Here is a 27,609-nt window from a genome sequence, read left to right on the forward strand (position 1 = left end):
TCACTCCAGCCTGACTGCAGCCACCATTTCATCAGACTGCTACCACCACCCTGAGCAACGGGGTGTAAGGTTATATCCTGACTCTGTCAGATTAAACCAGTGTTTCTGTATCATTGCCTTGATCTTAATTTTCTTATTCAATTGTCATTCTGGCTTAGACTCTCTCCCAGGTTTGCCTGCAAACCAGTACAAAACTTAATGTGCTCATCCCTTGTTTTCCTTCCAAAACAGAATTTCCCATACCCAGACTTTGGCTGGATGGAGGAGGAGGCTGCAAGGAAGAGGAAGATGCCCTGGGACCCCCAGGCAGGTGAGGAGGGAGTCAGTGCCCCTTTCTTCCTCTCTCCTGCTCCATCTCCCAGCCCAGCCTGGCCCCCGGCTGCAGGACAGCCCCGCTGCCGGTGCCCTCCTGCCGGGGATGCACTTGGGGGATCTCCTTGTCCTTCCCTGTGGCATGGAGGCAAATCCCATCCTCTCCTTGTCCTTCCTCCCCCAGACAAGGAGCTGAGGATGGGGACCAGTGAGGGCAAATCCCCGTGGAAGAACGTTGTAGAAGAGGCCATTTTGAGCAGCCCCACAGCACAGGAATCCAACGGGGAGGAAAAGCCCCAAAAATCCCCCAGGAAGAGAGGCTGCAAACCCAGCCCAGGGTGTTCTGAGCAGGAAAGATCCACCCTGGGCCAGGAAGGTGGGCAGAGCTCAAGCCAGAGCTTGGAGCTGGAGCTCCATGAGGAGGTTCACCATGGGGAGAAGCCGTACAAGTGCTCGGAGTGTGGGAAGAGCTTCAGGCAGAGCAACAATCTGAAACGACACCTGATGATTCACACCGGCGAATGGCCCTACGAGTGTGGGGAGTGTGGGAAGGGATTCAGCTGCAGGTCCCACCTCATCATCCACCAACGCATCCACACTGGGGAGAGGCCCTACGAGTGTCCCAAGTGTCAGAAGAGGTTTCACACCAGCTCTGATCTCCTCTGCCACCAGCAGATTCACACAGAGGAGAGGCCCTTTCAATGCCCCGACTGCAGGAAGAGCTTCAAGCGCAACTTCCACCTCATCAGACACAAGCGCATCCACACTGGGGAGAGGCCCTATGAGTGCCCCACATGTGGGAAACTATTTCAGACCAGCTCAAATCTCCTCCTGCATGAGCGGATTCACACGGATGAGAGGCCCTACCGCTGCCCCGACTGTGGGAGGAGCTTCCAGCACAACTCCACCCTTGTCAGGCACCAGTCCATCCATACCAGGGAGAGGCCATATGAGCATTCCCAGTGTGGGAAGAGCTTCACCCAGAGCTCTCACTTGACCAAACACCAACGGAGCCACCGGTAAGGGAAGCCCTGCAAATTCCCCAGCTGCAGGAAGAGCTTTGTGCACTTCTCCAGCTTCATCCCCCATTGGAGGACCATGTTGGGAAGAGCCCTGGTGATCCATGCTCCCTGTGATCCATGCTGGGAAGACACCTGTCCCTTTTCCTGCCCCTGCCAATGTCCTGATGTGGGATTGAAGAACATGAGGGTCTGGCCATGGCCCTGTCACTACATTCACTCCCACCTCAGGTCATTGCCAGGGGCAGGAAAGGACTCTTTCTCTCTCCCTGAGGAGAAGGGTGTCCTTTCCATGCAGGAGGAAACACGTGGCCAGGAAGAGACAGTCACTGGTGATGTAGTTTTCTGTGGAAATAGTTTATCTTATCCCTTCTGTTATCAATATTCTTTCTGTTCCTGTTTGGTCCCGGTCTTGTTGCTGTTCCTAGTAAATTGTTCTTATTCCAGCCTGGAATCTTTGCCTTTTGTGCTTTCCATGGTAGGTGGGAGGGCAGCAAATGGCAGGGCAGTTTTAGCGGGAGCAGGAAATTGAGGAATCCCATTCCCAAACCCCAGTTCTTGGAAACCGAGCATCCCAGCTGGTGCCAGCCCTGGTGGCCATGGCAGCAGCCTTGGGAGCGGGTCCCTGGCTGGGGCTGAGGGAACCTCTTCACTCTGGTGCCCAGGGACAGGAGTGGAGGGAGCGGCTGCAGCTGAGTCGGGGCAGGCTTAGGTTGGATCTCAGGAAAAGGTTTTTGCCCAGAGGCTGCTGGGGCACTGCCCAGGCTCCCCAGGGAAGGGTCACAGCTCCAGGGCTCTCTGAGCTCCAGCAGCGTTTGGACAGCGCTGCCAGGCCCAGGCTGGCAGTGTTGGGGTGTCCTGTGCAGGGCCAGCAGTTGGACTCGAGGATCCTGATGGGTCCCTCCCAGCTCAGCCAATTCTGTGGTTCTGGGATCCATGACCCTGGGGATGGGAGTGCCAATGGTTGCCATGGCAACGGGCTCCAGGCCTGAGCTGGTGTCCATGGCAACCACCCCTGGCATGGGGTCTCCATGGAGCTGCCCAGGGACTGACCATAGCAACAGGGGCTGGGGATGGTTGCCATGGAAACTGACCATAGCAACAGGGTTTCCTGGTGATGGTTGCCTCCTTAGAATGAGATTTGTCACAGGATCTCAGAGGGGTTCCATGGGGACTTTCCAAGAGTTTCCAGGCTGTTCAAGAGCTGGAATGTCACACACAGAGACAGGGGCTCCATGGAGCCCTCCCAAGGTTTTCTGGGGATGTCAAAGAGCCGTGTGGTCAGAGGCAGTCACAGCCATTCCATGGTGATATCCCAGGGCACCTTGGGCTGCAAAGGCACCGATCTGTCACAGGCACTCACGGGGGCTCCACGGTGACATCCCAGGCATCCTCAGGCTGCCAAAGAGCTGGGATGTCACACACACTTCTGCCATGGGCAGAATGGGAGCTTCAGGCAAAAGCTTTATTTCTTTATTGGAGAAACTCCTGCTGAGCCATGAGATGGAGACACCCAGCAGCCACCATGGGTTCTAAAACCCCTGCAGGGCCCCCAGACTTCAAAAATTCCTTTTAAGAGAGGAGACTGGGAGTGACTGGATCCAATCCTGGCCCTAGAATTTGTCAAAGGTTTATGTATAAACGATTGGACAGGTAGAATTGAACAATCTGTCAATGCAATTTGTCCCACAGGATTAATGATGGAATACCAGATATATTTATATAAATACAATCTGATAATGACTAGACAGTAAGCTCTTAACCAGAGTTATTTACTCCACAGTCCAGAATCTATAACACCTATAGGATATTCTGCTCTAGGAAGCAATTTTGAAGTCAGCAGGGCCTTGCTGGAGTTGTTTGAGCCCATTGCAGGCAGAGCCTCCTGCTCCAGCAGGAACTGCCTTTCCTGTGCCAGGAGCAGGGCAGGTCCCGCTGCAGGAACAGCCCCAGGCCAGCCCCAGCACAGGGAAGGCCTCGGGCACAAGGGCAGAGTGCCGTGCTGGGAGCTGTGCCAGGGACAGCCCGAGGCACCAAAGGCACCTTGGCAGCAGCAGCTGCTTGCAGGGCATGGCCAGAAGCCTCCCTTGGCACCTGGCCTGGTGGCCAGCGCTGCAGAGCTGCTGCCTCAGGGCTCATTTCTGGCTGGGCTCTGAAAAGCCACTTCTGCTCCAGGAGCCTGACTGGGAAGCCATTGGCCCAGCACCTTGGGGACAAGATATTAATGACAAAACTCTTCATGCCAGCAGAGACAAGGCAGAGGCAGAGGAAAGGGGAGAGCCAGGCCCAGGGGACAGGGCTGCCATGGCGATGGCTGTGAGGTCACTGCCCTGCAGCAGCCTGGCTGCCCTCAGCAGACATTTTGGCCAGAAGTGTTGTGAGGGCACCCAGCACATCTGGGAACCCACAAACAGGAATTCCATCCTTGGGGAGGGGAGGGGATTTCACTGGGTCAGGTTGCACACACTCCCTGATTTTGGAGCATTCCTGGGATGGGGAATACATCTCTCTGGAAAAACAGTGGCCATTTTGTGTCACTCTCATAATTATAATATATTTTGTCCTTCTAACAAATGTAAATCCACCCTCATTCAGTTTAAAGATACTGATCCTTGTTCTGTCAATGCAAGATTTTGGAAAAAATAACTTTGACTGTTTTTCCATTTTCACAGACTTCGTAGAGGACCCAAAAAACTCCCAAGATGGGTTTTGGAGGCCTCATCACACAACCAGCAGGTAGAGGCTGCAGGCTCTGGTCTCAGTGATATGGTGATTGAGGACAGAACAGGAGTAGCCTGGGAGGGATTGAAGGGTGTTTTCAGAGAGGATGTAGATTTTCTTCCTTGTATAAAACAGTGAGAGAAAGAAATAATGGCACCAAGGACAGCTGGGGAGGACCAGACTGGACACCAGGAGAAAGGAATTTCCCTCCCAGGGCAGGGCTGTGGTGCAACACATCCCCAGCAGAAGCCTGGAGCAGCCCAAGGCTTTGTGTGTCCAGGCAGGGGCAGCAGGAGGCAGAGCTGCCAGCAAAGGAAGGGCCAGCGAGGTGGGGCAGCCGGGGGTGATGACAGCCTGCAGGGACAGAGGCGCAGGGCAGGGACACCGTGGGACAGCCTGGGCTGCAGAGGGCTCAGGGATGTGCAGCAGCTGCAAGGCCCTGACAGAGCCAACCTGTGCAGCCCTTTGGCCATGGCTGCTGGCCCTGGGCCTGAGGCCACGAGGGGACAAGTGACCCTTGCAGCCCTGGGGCCTCAGTGCCTCCTTGTCCCTGCTCAGCAGCCTGGCAGGGGCCGCCCCATGGTCCTGCCCTTGGCACTGCACATCCCCACATGCCAGTGCCCATCCCGGGAAGAGCCCTGAGCAATGAGGGAGGGACAGGATCTGCCTTGCCAGGGGCTGGGGCTCAGGCCTGGGCCCTTTGCATTCCTGAAACACATCCAGGTTTGCTCAGCACCAGAGACACCTTCCCCTTGCTTTTCCCTTGCTGTCATCTCTGCTCCAGCATTATGCTCTACTTGGGGACACTTTCTCAGTCGTTTCCCTCAGTGGGACCCATTAAAAGTCCAAGAAACTTCAGTGTTTCAATCACACTTTGAGTTCTTGAGAAGTTTTTTGAGCACACTCTCTGGGAATGAGACTAATGAAAACAACAGCAGCCCCTCAGAGGGTCATTAAAGTCCTTGTGCTGTGTCTGTGCTGCTGAGCTGGGCCGGGCTCCTGGCACAGAGGGTGATGCTGGTAACCAAGCAGAGCTTCAAAAGCACATTTCTCTTGCTGAGCAGCTCTTCTGCCAGCCCAGCAGGGCTGGGGCACTGCCTGCAGCCAGCCCGGGCACAGCACAGAGGCACAGAGAGCTTCAATCAGTCAGGGCTGGGAAGGGGCTGAGAAGTGCCTGGGGCAGAATCACTGCCAGCCCTTGGCACAGGAACCTCTGGCTGCAGGACAATGCAGCTGCAGCTCCTGGAGAGATCTCCTAAAGCTGGAACATCCCAATGACCACAGAGCCTGTGAGTACAACTCTGAGTGTTCTGGTGTAGGGTAGGTGAAATGCTCATGGTGTTCTGACATGCTGAGGGTTTCTGATCAGTCACAGAATATTTCCAAGACAAGGATATTGATAAAAATGAAGAAATTCCCAAAAAGTTTGTATTCAGTTTCCTACCATTGCAGAATGGCAGGGAGGGAGAAATAAATATCAGCAGTTGATTCTGTATTTTGAGAAGTGCCTGAGAAATCTGAACTGTTACTTTTAGTGATGAGTAGGTTCACAGGAGATCCCTAATGTGCTTTCAGCCACTCTGCCCATGGACAGCACCAGCATCACCTTTGCTGGAGCCATCAGGCTCAGTCTGCGCTGTCCTTTCTCCAAGCTGCAAACAGAACTTGCCCCTAGCCAGTGCCCTGCAAACAGGCAGGGTTCTGTCAGGCCAAGGAGTGGGCACAGAGATTTGGGGTCTGGGAGTGCTGGCACGGAGAGATCAGGCACAGGGAAACACTTGCAGGAGGAAAATCTCCAGGAAGCAGAGAGAAGATCAGGGAAGGAAAGAAAACAAAACCCAGAAATGCTGAGGCAGGGAGAGTTTAGAGATGTCCAGAGGATCCCCTCCAGTGCAGCCCCTCCCTCTGCACAAGCCCCCTCCCTCCTGTGCCCCAGCCAAGCCTCTGCCCTCAGGGCCGGGGCTCCAAGGCGTGCAGCCCCTCCTGTGCAGGCAGAGCTGCAGCAGAGCCGTGGGGCAGCTCTGCAGTCCCGGGCCCAGTTCCCTCTGCAGAGCACAGGGCTGGGAGCAGCTGCCCGGCACTGGGGGCTCTGACAGGGGCACAGCTGGCTCAGGGTGACACAGATGTCCCCAGTGCCTGGGCAATGCTGGCAGTGCAACCAGGGATGGAGCTGCATCTCCCTTCATCCAGTGCCATCAGAAGGACACTTGGAAGTCTCCTTGAGATTTCAGTCCAAGCTGGGAGCTTCAATCCAGGGTGCAAACCTGTCCTAGAGCATCTCTGATTTATAAGATTGATGAGGAAAGGCAGAGGTGTTGTGACACTGAAAATGCTGTTGGGTGGGTGAAATGAGCAAAGTGAGTTCTTGGATCCAAATGTGGAGCTGAGCTGTTGTGGATCCATCTGCTCTCAGCCGTGCCTGGTGACATTTTAGGGAAGCATGGGAACGTGATCATCCTCTAACTGAGAGTGGTTAAAGCCCAGAGAAATCTGAACAGGTGAGAACGACAGGCCATCTCCCCTTACTCTCCACTTATCACTTTGCCTCACAGAAATTGCTTTGTTCACCCTGGGGGAAGCAGAAATGCTAAAGGTTTCTGATTCCAAGAACACCAGGAGAGACATGGGGGGAGCTTAAAAAGTAATCCGCAGGACTCTTGAACGCAAAAATATGTCCGTGTGTGTCATAGAAAAAAGAGGTTCATGCGAAATGCCTTTGATTTTGGTTAAAGGCATCTCCTTTTTCTCTTCACTGTCCTTTCCCCATGAACAGGTGCCCATGTGCAGCCACAGCAAATGTCCAACAGCAGCTCCATCAGCCACTTCCTCCTGCTGGCACTGGCAGACACGCGGCAGCTGCAGCTCCTGCACTTCTGCCTCTTCCTGGGCATCTCCCTGGCTGCCCTCCTGGGCAACGGCCTCATCATCAGCGCCGTAGCCTGCGGCCACCACCTGCACACGCCCATGTTCTTCTTCCTGCTCAACCTGGCCCTCAGCGACCTTGGCTCCATCTGCACCACTGTCCCTAAAGCCATGCACAATTCCCTCTGGGACACCAGGAACATCTCCTACACAGGATGTGCAGCACAGCTCTTTTTCCTTCTGTTCTTCCTTGGATCAGAGTATTCCCTCCTGACCATCATGTGCTATGACCGCTACGTGTCCATCTGCAAACCCCTGCACTACGGGACCCTCCTGGGCAGCAGAGCTTGTGCCCACATGGCAGCAGCTGCCTGGGCCAGTGCCTTTCTCAATGCTCTCATGCACACAGCCAATACATTTTCCCTGCCCCTGTGCCATGGCAATGCCCTGGGCCAGTTCTTCTGTGATATCCCACAGATCCTCAAGCTCTCCTGCTCCAATTCCCACCTCAGGGAACTTGGGCTTCTTGTGTTTACTAGCAGTTTATCATTTTGTTGTTTTGTGTTCATTGTTTTCTCCTATGTGCAGATCGTCAGGGCTGTGCTGAGGATCCCTTCTGAGAAGGGACGGCACAAAGCCTTTTCCACCTGCCTCCCTCACCTGGCTGTAGTCTCTCTCTTTGACAGCACTGCAGAATTTGCTGACCTGAAGCCTGCCTCGATATCCTCCCCATCCCTGGATCTGGCCCTGTCAGTTCTGAGCAATGAAATCCTGCTCAGCGTGGGCAACTGAGCATTTGAAGGACTTAGTGTCAGGTCAAGGCTTGCTTTCCCTCCCAAAGCCTTCCCTTGGCAGCCTTGGGCAGGGGATTCATCCTCCCTCCCTCCTCCTTCCCACAGAGCTGCTCGGAACCACTCCATGGGCACTTTCCATTCTCTGTGTCTGTCCTCAAGTGCAGTGCCAACCTGGGTCAGTCCTGGCTCTGTCCTGAGCTCCCAGGAGCTCGCAGGCTGAGATGGCAATGCTCAGCCAAACCAGGGCCCTGCCCCTGCCAACAGCACCCCCACAAGCAGCAGCAGCAGCAGCAGCAGCAGCAGCAGCAGCAGCTGCAGCTCAGTCGCCTCTCAGCTGTTGGTGCCCCTGCACTGCAGCCCCTCCCGCTGGCACCAACCTTCCCTTGTGGCCTTGGAGACAGTCCTGAATCCATCCATGGGGTCACAGAGCCATGGAATCTCAGAGTTCCAAGTTCCTGGAATCCTAGAGTTATTGAATCCTGAGAACCACACACAGAGGAGGAGGAGGAGGAGGAGGAGGAGGAAGAGGTGGAGGACGAGGAGGAGGAGGAGGAGGAGGAGGAGGAGGAGGAGGAGGAGGAGGAGGAGGACGAGGAGGACGAGGAGGAGAAGGAGGAGGATGAGGAGGACGAGGAGGAGGATGAGGAGGACGATGACGAGGATGAAGAAGAGGTGGAAGATGAGGAGGAGGAATAGGAGGAGGAAGAGAGAGAACAAGGACAAGGAGGATGATGAGAAGGAGGAGGAGAACGAGGAGGAAGAGGAGAATGAGTATGAGGAAGAGGAGGAGGAGGAGGACAATGACAAGCAGGATGAGGAGGGGGAAGAGAAAGAGGAGGAGCAGGAAGAGGAAGAGGAGGAGGAGGAGGACAAGAAAGAGGAGGAGGCAGAGAAGCAGGAAGAAGAGGAATAGGAGGAGGAAGATAGAGGACAAGAACAAGGAGGATGATGAGGATGAGGCGGAGGAGGACAACGAGGAGGAGGAGGAGGAGGAGGAGAATGAGAAGGAAGAGGAGAATGAGGATGAGGAGGAGGAGGAGAAAGAGGACAATGACAAGGAGGATGAGGAGGGGGAGGAGGAAGAGGAGGAGCAGGAGGAGGAGAAGAAGGATGAGGACGAGGACGAGGAGGAGGAGAAGGATGAGGATGAGGAAAAGGATGAAGATGCAGAGGACAAGGAGGACGAGGAGGAGGAGGAAAAGGAAGATGAACAGGAGGAGGAGGAGGACAAGGTGGAGAATAAAAAGGAGGAGGACAAGGATGAGGAGGACCAGGAGGAGAAAGATGAGGAGGATGAGGATGAGCAGGATGGGGAGGACGAGGAGGAGGAAGAGGAGGACAAGGATGAGGAGGAGGAGAATGAGGAGAATGAGGATGAGGAGGACAATGAGGAGGATGAGAAGGATAAGGATGCGGAGGATAAGGTGGAGGAGGATGAGGAGGAGGACAAGGATGAGGAAAAGGACGAGGATGAGGCGGATAAGGAGTACGAGGAGGACAAGGAGGTCAAGAAGGAGGAGGGTGTAGAAGATGAGGAGGAGGAGGAGGAATAGGAGGATAAAGAGGATGAGAATGAGGATGTGGAGGAGGACAAGGAGGAGGAGCATGAGGAAGATGAGGAGGAGGAGGAGGACGAGGAGGAAGATGAAGAGGAGGAGGAGGTCGACGATGACGATGACGACGACGACGACGACGACGACGACGATGAAGAGGAGGTGGAAGATGAGGAGGAGGAATAGGAGGAGGAAGAAAAAGAACAAGAACAAGGAGGATGATGATGAAGAGGAGGAGAACGAGGAGGAAGAGGAGAATGAGGACGAGGAAGAGGAGGAGGAGGAGGACAATCAAAAGGAGGATGAGGAGGGGGAGGAGAATGAGGAGGAGCAGGAGGAGGAAGAGGAAGAGGAGGAGGACGACAAGGACTAGGGCAAGCACGAGGATGATGAGGAGGAGGAGGACAAGGAAGAGGAGGAAGCAGAGAAGCATGAAGGGGAGGAATAGGAGGAGGAAGAGAGAGGACAAGGACAAGGAGGATGATGAGGATGAGGAGGAGGAGGACAACGAGGAGGAGGAGGAGAAGAAGGATGAGGACGAGGACGAGGAGGAGAAGGATGAGGATGAGGAAAAGGATGAAGATGCAGAGGACAAGGAGGACGAGGAGGAGGAGAACGAGGAGGAGAAGGAAGATGAACAGAAGGAGGAGGAGGACAAAGAGGAGAATAAAGAGGAGGAGGACAAGGATGAGGAGGACCAGGAGGAGAAGGACGAGGAGGATGAGGATGAGCATCATGGGGAGGATGAGGAGGAGGAAGAGGAGGAAGATGAGGAGGAGGAGAAGGAGAAGAATGAGGATGAGGAGGACAATGAGGAGCATAAGGATGCGGAGGATAAGGAGGAGGAGGATGAAGAGGAGGACAAGGATGAGGAAAAGGACGAAGATGAGGAGGACAAGGAGGACGACGAGGACAAGGAGGACAAGGAGGAAGAGGACGAGGAAGACGAGGAGGAGGAGGAGGAATAGCAGGATAAAGAGGATGAGAATGAGAACGTAGAGGAGGAAAATGAGGAGGAGGAGGAGGAGGAGGATGAGGAAGAGGAGGACGAGGAGGACGAGGATGGGGACGGGGACAAGGACGAGGACGAGGACTAGGACGAGGAGGAGGATGAGGAGGAGGTTGAGGAAGACGAGGACGAGGACAAGGAGGAGGAGGAGGAGGTCGAGGAGGAGGAGGACGAAAAGGACGAGGAGGACGAGGAAGAGGACAAGGAGGAGGACGACGAGGACAGGGACGTGGACGAGGACGAGGACGAAGACGACGAGGACGAGGACGAGGACGAGGACGAGGACGAGGACGAGGACGAGGACGAGGACGAGGACGAGGAGGACAAGGACGAGGACGAGGACGAGGACGAGGACGAGGAGGAGGACGAGGACAAGAAGGACAAGGAGGCGGACCAGGAGGAGGACGAGGAGGACGACGTGAATGAGGAGGAGGAGGACAACGAGGAGGAGGAGGAGGAGTAGAAGGATGAGGACGAGGACGAGGAGGAGAAGGATGAGGATGAGGAAAAGGATGAAGATGTAGAGGACAAGGAGGAGGAGGAGGACTAGGAGGAGGACAAGGATGAGGACGAGGACGAGGAGGATGAGGAGGAGGAGGAGGAGAAGGAGGACAAGGAGGACGACAACGACGACAACGATGGCGACGACGACGAAGAGGATGTGGAAGATGAGGAGGAGGAATAGGAGGAGGAAGAGAGAGAACAAGGACAAGGAGGATGATGTGGAGGATGAGGAGAACAAGGAAGAAGAGCAGAATGAGGATGAGGATGAGGAGGAGAAGGAGGAGGAGGACACTGACAAAGAGGATGAGGAGTGGGAGGAGGAAGAGGAGGAGCAGGAGGAGGAAGAGGAGGAGGAGGAAGACGACAAGGACTAGGGCAAGCACAAGGAAGATGAGGAGGAGGAGGAGGACAAGGAAGAGGAGGAGGCAGAGAAGCATGAAGAGGAGGAATAGGAGGAGGAAGAGAGAGGACAAGGACAAGGAGGGTGATGAGGATGAGGAGGAGGAGGAGGAGAAGAAGGATGAGGATGAGGAAAAGGATGAAGATGCAGAGGACAAGGAGGACAAGGAGGACGTCCTCCTTGTCCTCTGCATCGTCATCCTTTTCCTCATCCTCATCCTTCTACTCCTCGTCATCGTCCTCGTCCTCCTCCTCGTCCTTCTCGTCCTCCTCCTCGTCCTCCTCCTCGTCCTCATCCTCCTCCTCCTTATCCTCCTCATCCTTATCTGCCTCATCCTCCTCATTGTCCTCCTCATCCTCATTCTCCTTCTCCTCCTCCTCATCTTCCTCCTCTTCCTCCTCCTCATCCTCCCCATGATGCTCATCCTCATCCTCCTCGTCCTTCTCCTCCTGGTCCTCCTCATCCTTGTCCTCCTCCTCTTTATTCTCCACCTTGTCCTCCTCCTCCTCCTATTCATCTTCCTTTTCCTCCTCCTCCTCCTCCTCCTACTTGTCCTCTGCATCTTCCTCTTTTCCTCATCCTCATCATTCTCCTACTCGTCCTCGTCCTCATCCTTCTTCTCCTCCTCCTCCTCCTCGCTGTCCTCCTCCTCCTCATCCTCATCATCCTCCTTGTCCTTGTCCTCTCTCTTCCTCCTCCTATTCCTCCTCTTCATGCTTCTCTGCCTCCTCGTCTTCCTTGGCCTCCTCCTCCTCCTCATCTTCCTTGTGCTTGCCCTAGTTCTTGTCGTCTTTCTCCTCCTCCTCTTCCTCCTCCTGCTCCTCCTCTTTCTCCTCCCCCTCCTCATCCTCCTTGTCATTGTCCTCCTCCTCCTTTTCCTCATCCTCATTCTCCTCTTCCTCCTCGTTCTCCTCCTCATCATCATCATTTTCCTTGTCCTCGTTCTCTCTCTTCCTCCTCCTATTCCTCCTCCTCATCTTCCACCTCTTCTTCGTCGTCGTCGTCGTCCTCTTCCTCCTCCTCCTCGTCCTCCTTGTCCTCCTCATCCTCCTCGTCCTCCTCGTCCTCCTCGTCCTCGTCGTCCTCCTTCTCCTCTACCTCCACCTTGTCCTCCTCCTCGTCCTCCTCGCCCTCCTTGTCCTCCTCCTCCTTTTCCTCCTCCTCCTCCTCCGCTTCCTCCTCCTGCTCCTCCTCTTTCTCCTCCCCCTCCTCATCCACCTTGTCATTTTCCTTCTTCTCCTCCTCCCCCTCATCCTCATTCTCCTCTTCCTCCACGTTCTCCTCCTCCTCCTAATCATCCTCCTTGTCCTCGTTCTCTCACTTCCTCCTGCTATTCCTCCTCCTCATCTTCCACCTACTCTTCGTCGTCGTCGTTGTCGTCGTTGTCTTCCTCCTTGTCCTCCTTCTCCTCCTCATCCTCCTTTTCCTTCTCCTCGTCCTCCTCCTCGTCCTCCTCCTCGTCCTCATCCTCGTCCTCCTCGTCGTCCTCGTCCTCCTCTTCCTCCTCGTCTTTCTCGTCCTCCTCATCCTCCTTGTCCTGCTCCTCCACCTCCTCCTCCTCCTCCTTCTCCTCGTCCTCCTCATCGTCGTCCTCCTCCTCCTCCTCATTGTCCTCCTCCACATCCTCATTCTCATCCTCTTTATCCTCCTATTCCTCCTCCTCCTCCTCGTCCTCCTCGTTGTCCTCCTCGTCCTCCTCGTCCTCTTCGACCTCGTCCTCCTCGTCTTCGTCCTTGTTTTTGTCCTCGTCTTCGTCCTCGTCCTCGTCCTCGTCCTCCTCGTCCTCGTCCTCCTCGTCCTCATCCTCCTCCTCCTCATCCTCCTCCTCCTCGTCCTCCTTGTCCTCCTCATCCTCGTCCTTTTCCTCATCCTTGTCCTCCTCCTCATCCTCCTCCTCCGTATCCTCCACATCGTTATCCTCCTCATCCTCCTCATTGTCATCCTCATTCTCCTCCTTCTCCTCCTCCTCATCTTCCTCCTCTTCCTCCTCCTCATCCTCCCCATTCTGCTCATCCTCATCCTCCTCGTCCTTCTCCTCCTCGTTCTCCTCATCCTTATCCTCCTCCTCTTTCTTCTCCACCTTGTTCTCCTTCTCCTCCTGTTCATCTTCCTTCTCCTCCTCCTCCTCGTACTCCTTGTCCTCTGCATCTTCATCCCTTTCCTCATCCTCATCCTTCTCCTCCTCGTCCTCATCCTCATCCTTCTTGTCCTCCTCCTCCTCCTCGCTGTCCTCCTCCTCCTCCTCCTCATCATCCTCCTTGTCCTTGTCCTCTCTCTTCCTCCTCCTATTCCTCCTCTTCATGCTTCTCTGCCTCCTCCTCTTCCTTGTCCTCCTCCTCCTCCTCATCTTAGTGCTTTCCCTAGTCCGTGTCGTCCTCCTCCTCGTCCTCCTCTTCCTCCTCCTGCTCCTCCTCTTTTTCCTCCCCCTCCTCATCATCCTTGTCATTGTCCTCCTCCTCCTCCTTGTCCTCCTCCTCGTCCTCTTCGACCTCGTCCTCCTCGTCTTCGTCCTCGTTCTCGTCCTCATCTTCGTCCTCGTCCTCCTCGTCCTCGTCCTCCTCGTCCTCATCCTCTTCCTCCTCATCCTCCTCCTCCTCGTCCTCCTTGTCCTCCTCATCCTCGTCCTTTTCCTCATCCTTGTCCTCCTCCTCATCCTCCTCCTCCTTATCCTCCGCATCCTTATCCTCCTCATCCTCCTCATTGTCCTCCTCATCCTCATTCTCCTCCTTCTCCTCCTCCTCATCTTCCTCCTCTTCCTCCTCCTCATCCTCCCCATCCTGCTCATCCTCATCCTCCTCGTCGTCCTCGTCCTCCTCCTCGTCCTCCGCCTTGTCCTCCTCGTCCTCCTCCTCGTCCTCCTCCTTGTCCTCCTCCTCGTCCTCCTCATCCTCCTCCTCCTCCTCCTCCTCCTCCTCATACTCCTCCTTGTCCTCTTCATCCTTTTCCTCATCCTCATCCTTCTCCTCCTCGTCCTCATCCTCATCCTTCTTCTCCTCCTCCTCCTCCTCGTTGTCCTCCTCCTCCTCATCCTCATTCTCCTCTTCCTCCTCGTTCTCCTCCTCATCATCATCATCCTCTTTGTCCTCGTTCTCTCTCTTCCTCCTCCTCCTCCTCCTCCTCCTCCTCCTCCTCCTCCTCGTCTTCTCGTCCTCCTCATCCTCCTTGTCCTCTGCATCTTCATCCTTTTCCTCATCCCCATCCTTCTTCTCCTCCTCCTCGTCCTCCTCTTCGTCCTCCTCCTCGTCCCCTTCGACCTCGCCCTCCTCGTCTTCATCCTCGTCCTCGTCCTCATCCTCATCTTCGTCCTCGTCCTCGTCCTCCTCGTACTCCTCGTCCTCGTCCTCATCCTCCTCCTCCTCATCCTCCTCCTCCTCATCCTCCACCTACTCGTTCTCCTCGTCCTTGTCCTCCTCGTCTTCGTCCTCGTCCTCCTCCTCGTCCTCCTCTTCCTCCCTCCTCCTCGTCCTCCTCGTCCTCGTCCTCATCCTCGTCTTCGTCCTCATCCTCGTCCTCCTTGTCCTCCTCGTCCTCGTCCTCATCCTCCTCCTCCTCATCCTCCTCCTCCTCGTCCTCCACCTACTCATTCTCCTCGTCCTTGTCCTCCTCGTCCTCCTCGTCCTCCTCCTCCTCCTCCTCCTCCTCTTCCTCCTCCTCTTCATCCTCCTCCTCCTCGTCCTCCTCCTCCTCGTCCTCCTCCTCGTCCTCCTCCTCATCCTCGTCCGCGTCCTCCTCCTCCTCCTTCTCCTCCTCCTCCTCCTCCTCTTTCTCCTCTTCCTCCTCCTCCTCCTCGTCCTCCTCCTCCTCCCTCTCCTCCTCCTCCTCCTCCTTCTCCTCCTGTGAGTGTGGTTCTCAGGATTCAATGACTCCAGGATTCCAGGAACCTGGAACTCTGCGATTCCATGGCTCTGTAACCCCATGGATAGATTCAGGACTGTCTCCAAGGCCACGAGGGAACGTTGGTGCCAGCGGGAGGGGCTGCAGTGCAGGGGCACCAACAGCTGAGAGGAGATTGCAGCTGCTGCTGCTGCTGCTGCTTCTGCTACTGCTGCTTCTGCTGCTGCTTCTGCCGCTGCTGCTGCTGCTGCCGCTGCAGCTGCTGCTGCTGCTTGTGGGGGTGCTGTTGGCAGGGGCAGGGCCCTGGTGTGGCTGAGCGTTGCCGTCTCAGCCTGTGAGTTCCTGGGAGCTCAGGACAGAGCCAGGACTGACCCAGGTTGGCACTGCACTTGAGGACAGACACAGAGAATGAAAAGTGCCCACAGAGTGGTTCCGAGCAGCTCTGTGGGAAGGAGGAGGGAGGGAGGATGAATCCCCTGCCCAAGGCTGACAAGGGAAGGCTTTGGGAGGGAAAGCAAGTCTTAACCTGACACTAAGTCCTTCAAGGGCTCAGTTGCCCATGCTGAGCAGGATTTCATTGCGCAGAACTGACAGGGCCAGATCCAGGGATGGGGAGGATATCGAGGAGGGCTCCAGGTGAGCAAATTCTGCAGTGCTGACAAAGAGAGAGACTACAGCCAGGTGAGGGAGGCAGGTGGAAAAGGCTTTGTGCCGTCCCTGCCCAGAAGGGATCCTCAGCACAGCCCTGACGATCTGTACATAGGAGAAAACATTGAACACAAAACAACAAAATGATAAACTGCTAGTAACCACAAGAAACCCAAGTTCCTTGAGGTGGGAATTGGAGCAGGAGAGCTTGAGGATCTGTGGGATTTCACAGAAGAACTGGCCCAGGGCATTGCCATGGCACAGGGTCATGGAAAATGTATTGTCTGTGTGCAGCAGAGCATTGAGAAAGGCACTGGCCCAGGCAGCTGCTGCCATGTGGGCACAAGCTCTGCTGCCCAGGAGGGTCCCGTAGTGCAGGGGTTTGCAGATGGACACGTAGCGGTCATAGCACATGATGGTCAGGAGGAAATATTCTGTTGCAGCACAGAAAAGAAAAAAAAATCTTGTGCAGCACATCCTGTGTAGGAGATGTTCCTGGTGTCCCAGAGGGAATTGTGCATGGCTTTAGGGACAGTGGTGCAGATGGAGCCCAGGTCGCTGAGGGCCAGGTTGAGCAGGAAGAAGAACATGGGTGTGTGCAGGTGGTGGCCGCAGGCTACGGCGCTGATGATGAGGCCGTTGCCCAGGAGGGCAGCCAGGGAGATGCCCAGGAAGAGGCAGAAGTGCAGGAGCTGCAGCTGCCGCGTGTCTGCCAGTGCCAGCAGGAGGAAGTGGCTGATGGAGCTGCTGTTGGACATTTGCTGTGGCTGCACATGGGCACCTGTTCATGGATAAAGGACAGGGACAAGTCAGGAGAGGCTGCTTGGAGCCAAACCTGGGCCATTCTCTGCAGCCTGTCCTGCTGGGACTCACCCACCCTTGTTCCTGCTCTGGGAAAACCTTCACCCAGGTCCCTGCCTGAGCTCCAGTTGTGCTGGCTGAGTGTGCCAGGAGCAGCAAGGGCTGTATGTGGGGGCTCTGGAGAAGCCATCCCTGCTCTGCTGCCCTGGGTTTGTAGCCATGGGGCAGAGGAACAAGGCTGGATATTCAGGATTTGTCAGGGGAATCACTGCTACTGCAGAAAGGCTTGGTACCATCTGTATTCACACTCCTAAGAGAAATTGATGGCAGGGGTTGGATTTAGGATTTGATTTCCTACCCACACACGATTCCTGTCTCTTTGAGGTCAGAAATCCCCAGCATTCCTGCTGCACTCAGAGTTTGCCACTGAGAGATGTGAGAGGCAAAGGATTCCCTGTGGCTGAAGGAAGGTGAGGGGCTGGATGGGCTTGTTCCCCCAGCACTGCTCTGTTCAGCCCCCTCTGCTTCCCTGAGCATCTCCCTGGGCCTGGACATCCCCTCCTGAGAGGTGCCTTGTCCCTGTTACAGAGTGCTCACAGAGCCCATCCCACCCTGTGTGCCCTCGGCCCGGCCCTACAGAAACCTGCCTGTGTGCAGGGCCCTGGCTGGGGCAGGCTCTGTGTGCAGCTGGGCAAGGGCAGCTCAGGAGAGCCCTGCTGGGCCCTGCAGAGGTGATGCTGCTGCTGCCCAGGGCTGAGGAGTGGCTGAAGGCCCTTTGGGAGGCTCCCAGCAGAGACACTGACCACCCAAAGTCACAGTTCTGGAGTCTCTGGACATGTTCAAACATTCCTTTGATGATCCTGTGTATCCCTTTCAACTCAGAATGTTCTGTCATTCTGGGATTTCAATTCCTGTTCTGCTTCTCTCAACCCCCTTTTGTCTATAATTGAAGGAGAAAAAAAGACCTTGCAACAGTATTAGAACAGTAAAGTAAAAACCAGACCTTTATTGGAAGCTTCCAGGTGTCCCAGTGGGGATGAGGCACACCCAGCCCCTGATTTCAACAATTTGTTCATGTTGATTATTTAGGATATTTAACAGGAACATCCAATGGGAGATTCAGTACCCAGTTACACACCCCTGCCTCAACCCACTGGAATAAGTCCAGGGCCTTCTTTGTCCCAGTTTTTCTTATCACTGCTCACATTCAAAACCCAAAATACTCTTCTTGTGGGTTCTTTCTCTGATAAAAAGATTATATAGCACTTTAAAAATGTATTTAGACAGGTTATAGTTCTAAAATCCAAGAGAAGGTAAGGAAACATACTAGAGTTAATTAAGGATCATAAATACATTAAATATATAATAGTAGTTAAAAAGAGTTATTTAAGAGTTTAATAGAGTTAGTTAAGGATTATAATTTTAAAACTACGTAACAGTAATTTACAGAACTATGAATATATGAAAAATATATAAAAGCAAAAATATTTTTATCATCATCACAACTTCATCATCTTTCTCCAAGCAGAAAATTGAAAATACTCTCAGGAAAGCTCCTGACCTTTACAGCAAACCCAGGCTTACCTTCTTTGGGAAGTGTCCTCCGGAGCTGGTCTGGAGCTGGGAGCAGCCCTGCCCCAGCCAGCCCCTCTCAGCAGCAGCACCTGCCCTGCTCAGGGTGGCTCCTTCCCCCCACAGCTCCTGGCCAGCGCTGGGAGCAGCTCCAGGGCCGGCTGAGAGCTGTCCCTGGCAGGCAGCAGAGTCCCTGGCCCAGCTCAGCGCCCTGGGCTGCAGGACCCTGCTCTGCAGGACAGCCCTGGTCACCCCTGGCTGCTCTGCACAGGAGATGAGCAGAGAATGCACTCACAGGCTCTGTGGGCATTGGCATGTTCCAGCTTTAGGAGATGGCTCCAGGAGCTGCAGCTGCATTGTCCTGCAGCCAGAGGTTCCTGTGCCAAGGGCTGGCAGTGATTCTGCCCCAGGCACTTCTCAGCCCCTTCCCAGCCCTGACGGATTGAAGCTCTCTGTGCCTCTGTGCTGTGCCCGGGCTGGCTGCAGGCAGTGCCCCAGCCCTGCTGGGCTGGGAGAAGAGCTGCTCAGCAAGAGAAATGTGCTTTTGAAGCTCTGCTTGGTTACCAGCATCACCCTCTGTGCCAGGAGCCCGGCCCAGCTCAGCAGCACAGACACAGCACAAGGACTTTAATGAACCTCTGGGGCTTTGTGCTCAGGCCCTGAACATCAGGCCCTGAGAGGGAGCTGCAGAAACCTCTCCAGAACTCCAAGTCAGAATCCAGCTCCAAAGTTTCTTGGACTTTTAATGGGTCCCACTGAGAGACACGACTGAGAAAGTGTCCCCAGACCACAGGCAGAGCAGAGAACTGGAGGCACTGATGCCAGGTGGGGACAAAGAGAAGCCAAGTCTTGGTGCCCTGGGGCACAGCAGGGTCTGTGCCACCAAGGGCTGTGAGGAGACACCTTGTCCTGAGGCTCTGGGGCCTCCTGGCACAGCCCCAGCCAGGCTGGGCACTGTCAGCCCCTGGTTCTGTCCTCAGCATCCCCCCAATGCCCACATCCCAGTGGCCTCAAGGATCTGCTGGAAGGAGTCCCTGGGGAGCCTTGCTCAGGAATGGCCCTGGGGGCTCCTTCATGCTCCCAGGGACTGCAGGTTCTTCAAAGGACTTTGGCTTTTGCTTTTGCCTTGCAGTCTCTGAGAGCTTTGTGCAATCATGGCTTCCAATTATCTCCTGTAATTAGTCCCTGGAGAGGCTTTGTCAGGAACAACACTCAGTGGGGCCCATTAATACTTCAAGGTACTCAGTTCTTTTAAGGTACTTGGTGTTTCACTTTTGTTACAGACTTTGTGAGAAGTCTGTGCAATCATGGCCCCAATTATCTGCTTTAATGAGTCCCTTGAGAGCTTTGTACTGACACTCAGTGGGGTTCATTAATACTCTGAGATACTCAACTTTTGTGAGGGTCTTTGAATTCTTCTTCCAAAACTGAGAGGTTTTTGTGCCATTTGGAGTCTCTGAGAGGTTTTTGTGCCATCCTGGCCTCCAGTTCACTCCTCCAAGGAGTCCATCAGGAACCGTTGTTGGGGATGGACCTCAGTGGGTCCCATTAATACCTCGAGAAACTTTGGGGTTTTTTTCTGACTTTTGCCTCCTGGAAAGGTTTGTGCAATCTCCTCTCAGGCCCTGAGGTTCCAGGGCTCAGCTCCAAATGCACCACGGGACTCATTAGGATCATGCAAGTCCTGACAAACCATTTCCCTCTTGTCTGCGGCAGTTCATCAGGTAGATTTCTATGGTAGTTTTGGTTTGCCTATTTGATATTTCTCGGTCAACGCATCAATTAGTGTGGTGGGTTCAGTGCTGGCTAATTACCAGTGCACTCACTAGAATATACTTACTCATTTCCTGCTGTGAGATAGGATTAGGAGAAAGGAAAAGTGGGCTCAAAACTTTAAAAGAGTGTAAAGAAAAGTTTATTAACAGTAACTAAATAAAAGAGTAATAAGAATATGAACAAAACTTTCAGATCACATCCTCTCTCCATACAACCTGACAATGTAGAGACAAAACCTGAAATTTTCAAGTCAGTTTACCACCTCTAGAATATTCTAATCTTTCTTCAGTTCACATCAGGAGAGAAGTACCTCTGGTTAATGTTATGGAGAATTCTCCACAAGAAAACAGTTATCTCATGGCTTTTCATTTCCATGAATAGCCACTGCCTGGAAAAATCTTCAATTGTGAAGTCCCTCCCATGTTTTCACAGCTTTTCCCACAGCTGTGTTTAGCGGCCATGCCAACTTATGGGGTATTAGTTTCAAGATTTGCTGTTTAAGAGCAAAGGATCTCTTCATCTATTTATGAAATCATCTTAATCTCTGGGAACAGACGCCTTCTTCTCTCCCTGAGGGCACAGGGTCTCATCACTCTTCTCTCTTTCAATGTTCAGACTTCTCATGAGATCACAGCTACTTCAACATTTCCCTACTTTAGCATGAAGGCCTTTGCTGAACAAGTCATCTCCCCATACTTTTCAATGCATTGTAGGGAAAAAGAGAGTCTGATGTATCAATGACATCCTTCTCCACAGCTTTAGCAGAGGATTTCAGCCCCAAGATCAAGGCATCTCCTCATCCCTCCCATCTGGGACTCAACTTCCCTGACCTCAGTGTCTTCACGTTGCTCCTCTGTGTGCCTGCCCTGTGTCTTTTCTCTCACTGGAGGGAGGATGGAAGCTCTGGAAGAGTCAGTATCTACCCCTGGGCCTGCATATGGCTATTTGACTCCAGCTGGGCTTGATGTCCAATTCTTATTTTGGCCATGCTTCCTGGACATGAGGACCAGTTCTTTTCCATAGGAATGAAGGAACAGAGTCCCACTGTTTTAGGGGCAAATGAGAAGTGACCACCTAAGGACAAGGCCAGCCAGAGCTGCCAGATTTTGTTTGAAGAGATACCCTTGAATATAGGAAATTTTTTAGGCAGAGTGTCAGTTTCAGCAATGGGCATCTGAAAAGACGGATGGTTCTTTTCCATACAAAGGAGAGCCCGGAGCTGCAGTTCTCCAGGAGCTGATGAGAAGCAGCCCTTGACATCCCAACATCAGCCAGACCTGTCAGGTGGCCCCTGGCAGGCCAAGCCAGACAGACCTGGTCCATGTTCCCTCACTTCCATGGGGCCCCACAGTGTCCCAATGGTCCCTGGCTTCCAGGCAGCCCTGAGGTGTCACAATGTCCCCTTGGTGACACCAGGCCCTGAAGGGTCGGAATGGTCTCCATGGTTCCATCAGGCCCCACAGAGTCATAATGGTCTCTGGGTCCATGAAGCCCCGCGGTGTCACCATGGCCCCTTGGTTCCATGGGCTCCAGTGGTGCCACAATGATCCCCTTGGTTCCATGAGGTGCCCACAGTGTCACAGTGATCTCCATGGGAAGGGAAGAACCGAGCCCCAGTGTGGCAGGGGCAGCCACCAGAGGCCAAGGCCAGCCAGACTTGACGGTACTGGCAGATTTTGGCTGGTAGCAACCCTTGGATGTAGGGAATTTTAGAGGTGGGATCACAGTTTCAGATATGGACACCTGGAGAAGTATAGGTTTTTCCGTAGGAAGGAAAGCCCAGAGCCAAAGTGTTTCAAAGGCAGATGAAGAAAGAGGTGGCTTCTGAGAGGCTGAGACAGCCAGACATGATCTTCATGGCAGCTTTTGTCATGGAGGAATCCTTGCATACACAGAATTTGGGAGGAGGAATCTCAATTTTTATCACAGACATCTTGAGAAGAAGGACAATTATTTTCATTGGAAGGAAAGCACTAAGCCCCAGTGTTTCAAAAGCAGATGACAAGCAGCTCCCAAGAGGCCAAGGGCAGTCAGACCTGTCTGTTCTGGCAGTTTTCACTTGGGAGCAATCCTTGGATGTACAGAGTTTTGGAGGAGGAATCCCAGTTTTGGCCATGGCCCATGGAGGAGAAGGAGAGTTCTCTCCCATAGGAAGGAGAGCCCAGAGCCCCAGTGCCTCAGGGCAGGTGAGAAGCAGCCCTGGACATGCCAAGGTGGTCAGGTGGTCCCCAGGAGGCCCAGCCAGCCAGACCTGGTCCGTGCTCCCTTGGTTTGGTGGTGATGCCTTGAGAGGCTGCCTAGAACAGAGCTAGGCAGTGTTAAAGGAATAAAGCAGGTATTTATTAAAAGGCCTTCAAGGGATACACCTTGGGCAGTACAAGAGCCTGGCCCTGGCTCCATCCTAGAATGGAGTCCAGGTCACAAGTTTTAACTGGGGCAAAGAGGGGGATTTGGTCTGGCAGGATGTGTAAAACAATCTCCTGTAATATCTACTTGTTCTCACACAGAGCACTTGGCTGCAGGGACACATTCCCATCGTTCCTGCCCAGGTTTCAGGATTCAAACACTGCTGTCCTTCCCAGGAGCTGTTCTTCAGCTCCCTCGGGAGGGCCTTTTGGCCTCTGGAGCCACACTCTGGCTCCATTATTAGCACTGCTGGATCCAAACCCTTTATCTCCACCAACAGCAGTGATTTGAGGTGGATCTCCTTTTTTCCCAATTGTTTTAAACACTGACAATATCAATAACTGTGCTACCCTGTCATGGGTTTGAATAATCCAATCTTGTTCAGTATTCTTTAACCAAATTACTTCATTTTCTCCTTGATAATCTGCATCAGTTCCTCCTCCCATGACAGGAGCACTTTGCAAGGCCAAGCTCCAGTGAGCAGTTACCAAACCAAAGTGTCCTGGAGGAATCTGGATTCCTGATCCTGTATTTTTAACTCTCCTTTGCTTCTGATTTATCCTGACTAATTCCAGTGCATGAAGGTCCAGCCCTGCAGCCTCTGGGCTGGCCCTGCCAGGGCCATCACACCCAGAACAATTTCCCAGGCAGTCCCAGTCTCACTGTCCAGGGCTGTATTTGCACATTCGGAGCAGCCGTGCACAGCCAGGGGGTTTCCATTTCCCCAGGGGCCATTGTTAAGGGCATGGAGCACATCTGGAGATGGGTTCTCCATGGGGACAGGTTCCCAGCACTCATTCTTTAACTGCTCTTTTAACAACCCCTTCTTTGCCTCCTCCTCCTCATCCTCCTCATCTTCCTCCTCCTGCTGGTCTTCCTCGTCCTCTTTGTCCTGTTCCTCCTCCTCGTCCTTCTCCTCCATTTACTTGTCCTCATACTCCTCATCCTCCTCCTCCTCATCCTCGTCCTCCTTGTCCTCCTTGTCATCCTAGTCCTCCCCCTCCTCCTCCTCCTCCTTGTCCTGCTCATCCTTATCCTCTTCCTCCTCATCATCCTCCTCCACATCCTCATTCTCATCTTCTTCCTCCTCCTATTCCTCCTCCTCATCTTCCACGTCCTTTTCATCCTCCTCCGCCTCCTCCTCCTCCTCTGAGTGTGGTTCTCAGGATTCAATGACTCTAGGATTCCAGGAACCTGGAACTCTGGGATTCCAAGGCTCTGTGACCCCATGGATGGATTCAGGACTGTCTCCAAGGCCATGAGGGAATGTTGGTGCCAGCGGGAGGGGCTGCAGTGCAGGGGCACCAAGAGCTGAGAGGCGACTGCTGCTGCTGCTGCTGCTGCTGCTGCTGCTGCTGCTGCTGCTGCTGCTGCTGCTGCTGCTGCTGCTTGTGGGGGTGCTGCTGGCAGGGGCAGGGCCCTGGTGTGGCTGAGCGTTGCCATCTCAGCCTGTGAGCTCCTGGGAGCTCAGGACAGAGCCAGGACTGACCCAGGTTGGCACTGCACTTGAGGACAGACACAGAGAATGGAAAGTGCCCACAGAGTGGTTCCGAGCAGGTCTGTGGGAAGGAGGAGGGAGGGAGGATGAATCCCCTGCCCAAGGCTGCCAAGGAAAGGCTTTGGGAGGGAAAGGAAGCCTTGACCTGACACTAAATCCTTCAAGGGCTCAGTTGCCCACGCTGAGCAGGATTTCATCGGGCTTTGTCTCAAGGCAGTGGCAGGGTCAGAAGTGGTGGGAGCAGCTGGAAAGCAGGGCCGTGTATTCCCTCCCCCCAGCCCATTTGGGAACATCTGGGCAAGGTCTCCATTGTCTGCCTGCAGCCAGCTTGGGAGGCCCTTCTTCTCCTCCTCCTGCTTGGGGGACTGGGCTTGGTTTCTCCTGCCATCTGCAATGCTGAGCTTCTCTCTCCTCAAACCCAGATGCTCAGGTTTGTGTCCCTGTGTCTCGCACCTTCCTCCTCTTCCTCCTCACCACGTGCTCATGGAGCCTCTTTGGGCAGCTGGACTGGAACTGGCAGCAGCAGGTGAGCCCTGAGGAGCACCTCTGGCCTCCAGCCTTTCTGCAGGGCTGGCCAGAGCCTTCCTGCCAGGGGCGAGCCTCTTTCCTGTCTCCTCCCGAGGCAATATAGTCTGGATCTTGGCTCTGTCCTCCTTTCTTTCTCTTTCAGGGAAGGATCAGCCATGGCTGAAGGAATCTTCCATAGGTACCTGGTGCTGATGGCCATTCTCAGCATCAACCAGCCCTCTGGAAAGAATAGGATTTCTCCTGAGGATGATAAAGGAATTGTCCAGAGGATGAAGGAGCAGGAGGTGATCCTTTGGCAGCACCAGCTGCACTTGGAGGAGGAAATTGCAGACCTGGAAGCCAGACAGGAGTGTCTGGCATGGCCTCTGTGGGAACTGGAGGAAAGATCCATTGGCGCACATGGACGGTGGTTTGCTTGGCTGTCCCTGACACGTTCATGATCTGGAGGCAGCGTAGGAATGGAGCCAGAGGGGAGCACAGAGAAGAAGAGATTGACCTGGGGCTCCTGGGGAAAGCCTGGAAAGGAGTGGCCTTCCTGACAAAGCCCTTGTGCTGCTCAGGGCCATTTGCATCTCCATGGGCAGAACTGGAGGATATATTCCAGCATTTGTGGATAGACTTGTTGAATTACCTCTTCAATTGCTTCATTCCTGTAAGACAAACTTGGTGCTTGAAATTCCTTAAGTTCCTTAGGTTAAGAATGTCCTTATTTCTCTGTAATGATTGTTAAATATACTGTATTGATTGCTATAATCTCTGTATTGATTGTTAGAAATACTCTATTGATTTTTAGAAATACGCTTTCTATTGATTGTTAGAAATATTCTCTGTAATGATTAGTTAGATATACCCTATATTGTTAGAAATACTCTGTACTGATTGTTAAAAATAGTCTGTTTTGATTGCTATCATCTCTGTATTGGCTGTTATACTCTGTATTGATTGTTAGAAATAATTTCTGTATTGATTATTTGAAATACTCTCTGTATTCAATGTTATAAATACCAAACTTCCATTAATAAGATAGATTTAAGCAAAGGAATAAACTTTTCAGAATTGTTTGTTTGCAACCAGATGACTTCCTGTTATCTTTAGCCTCTGGCATTCTCCTTGCACCCTGTGCTCTCCTTACAGGCTGAAATGCAAACACCACAGAAACAGAGACCCAGTGTGCAAAGCACAGCCAGGGGTGTGTGCTCCTCTGAAGGGACAGACATTTAGGGGAGGATGTTTCAGAAGGAGGCTGTGGACATTGTGGCTGGAAAGCAGGGAAGGAACAGTTTGGCAGGAGCTTTCCTTCAGCAGGAGGGGAGCACACAGAGGAGTTTGTGTCAAGTGGAGTCTGACACTGCCATCCAGTGCTGGCAAGAAGGGTGGAGCAGAGAAGCTGAGAAAAGGCCTCAGCATGTTTAGTGATGATGTCTGGACTTCAGTGATGGGGACAAAGCCTTCCTAAACTGAACATTAAATCTCAAACCCATAGCATTTTGGGAAGGAATGTTACTTTCCTCACAGTATCAATATATTTTCCTACCCTCTTCAGGTAAGAAAGGATTTCAATCCTTGTCTGCATTAATGGATGCTGGAATTCCTAGTGCTTCCTTCAGACTTCCAGGGATTGGAGGGTGCACTGTGGGCTGTGAGGAAACACTTCCCAGGCATGGTCTGTGGGAACTCAAAATGTCTCTCAGACATTTTTAGAGGTTCCAGGCCGTGGTCAGACGCAGTCTGGACCCCGGCAGGCAGCTGGATTTAGCTGTGATTTCGAGTTTGAACCATGGAATGAATTACCAGCTTTGAAGGTGGAACAAGCAGTCACAAAGTGCTAGATAGTATAGTAAATGTAGTCACAAAGTAGAGGGAAATATTTTTTGGTAGTGTACAGGGGTGTTTTAGTGCATGTACAGGGGGGTTTTTACTTTTTACATGGGGGTGAGAAGTTCTAAGATGGAGGAAAGTGGGATGAACCCATCCTTCTTCTTTCTTCTTCCTTACCTCCATGTTCTTGGTGATGTTGGCACTCACAGATTGGTTTAGAATAGAAAAACACTTGGCAACGTAGGTAATAGGTATTGGGGAATAATTGTAAACATGCTATGCGTAATATATCTTATAAAAGATAGCAGCAGCCCTGGGCGAGGAGAGAGAAGAAGAAGACACCGGACAGTCAGGGTGTCAGGAGTGTGTGCTTCTCTGCCTGGGCTGCTGACCAAAGGGCTGCAGCCCGAGAACCTAATCTGTTAGATAACTAGCAATAAATCATCTTGAGACCGAACAAGAAGAGGCTGCGGAGTTTTTCTTTGGGAACATGGGTTGGAAGAGAAGCTTTACCACGATATGAGACCCCAAACCAAACCCGGGGTTCTCACATCTGGTTCCCTGGCTGGGCACCAGCAAGAAGACCGAAAAGAAACATCAAACAACCTCCAACCTGCATCAGCGGAGAAGAAAAAAAGAGAAGAGGAGAGCACACACTCACCGTAAATTCCAAGAAGAGAGGGAGCAGACAGCTCGAGATAAGAACCTGACTTTCACTGAAACAACTCGCCTTGGGGACTTTCCAGGGAGGAGATGACCCAGAAGCGCGCCTGGGATCTCTCACCTGTGACCTGCTGGACGGTGATCAGTGCCATCTCCGGACTGACCTCGGGCCAACACAGCTTTTGGTGACAACGGTCAAAATTAAGAACATGGGGGAGGAATTCTCCCAAGAGGAAAAAGAAATAGTATCTGCCTTCCAGGGCATCATCTCTGCCCATCCAGTGGAGATTGCTCAAAAGGAGCTGAAAGATTTATTATTATGGGTGAGGTGTAACTTCCCACACTCAGATCCAGATTTACTGTATGAGCCAAATTTTTGGCAGGAAATTAATAAGCAATTATATTATCAGGCTATAAAAAATAATAAGCTTGCCGCAAAACTTTTATCTTCAGCAAGAACAGTTTTAGAGTCACTATCACAACGCGGCAGCTCAAGCCAGGCAGCTACGGCTCCTGGTGACAAACGGGGGGGGGGACAGTCCAGCCAGCAGCTCGGGACAGCCCCTCTCACCACAGACACAGGACAGGCAGGATTGCTTCCTGTGGAAAATCAGGGAGATGATACCCCATCGCGTCCCGTGTCCCCGGGCTCTCACTGTTCCTCAGTTTCCCAAGAGTTCCCAAGCTCCTCCGACACCCAGTTTCCCCAGACGGAGGCGGGCGAGCCAGGCACAGCCGCGACCCTCAGTGGAAGGAAGGCATTGCCCGAGTCCAAACCCACGGTGGGGCGGCAGCGGCGGCGGCAGCAGCTCCGGTGGGGGAGGATGCGAACGTGAGTGCAGAGCAGGGGGAGGAGGGAGAGGAAAGCGCCTCCACATCTGCGCAGGCTGA

General features: G+C 53.3%; 1 protein-coding gene across 1 annotated transcript; it reads left to right on the forward strand.

Annotated features, from left to right (window-relative positions):
• On the forward strand, positions 1-27,554 carry LOC146764135 (uncharacterized). Its single transcript, XM_085565456.1, has 2 exons — positions 1-1,276; positions 27,385-27,554. The coding sequence occupies exons 1-2, from the start codon at positions 199-201 to the stop codon at positions 27,552-27,554; spliced, it is 1,248 nt and encodes a 415-aa protein (XP_085421582.1). The 5' UTR covers positions 1-198.
• The last annotated feature ends 55 nt before the right edge of the window (positions 27,555-27,609 follow it).

Source organism: Lonchura striata, chromosome 36 (genome assembly GCF_050655825.1).
Source record: "Lonchura striata isolate lonStrDom1 chromosome 36, ASM5065582v1, whole genome shotgun sequence".
In the NCBI taxonomy this organism is placed as follows: Eukaryota; Metazoa; Chordata; class Aves; order Passeriformes; family Estrildidae; genus Lonchura; species Lonchura striata.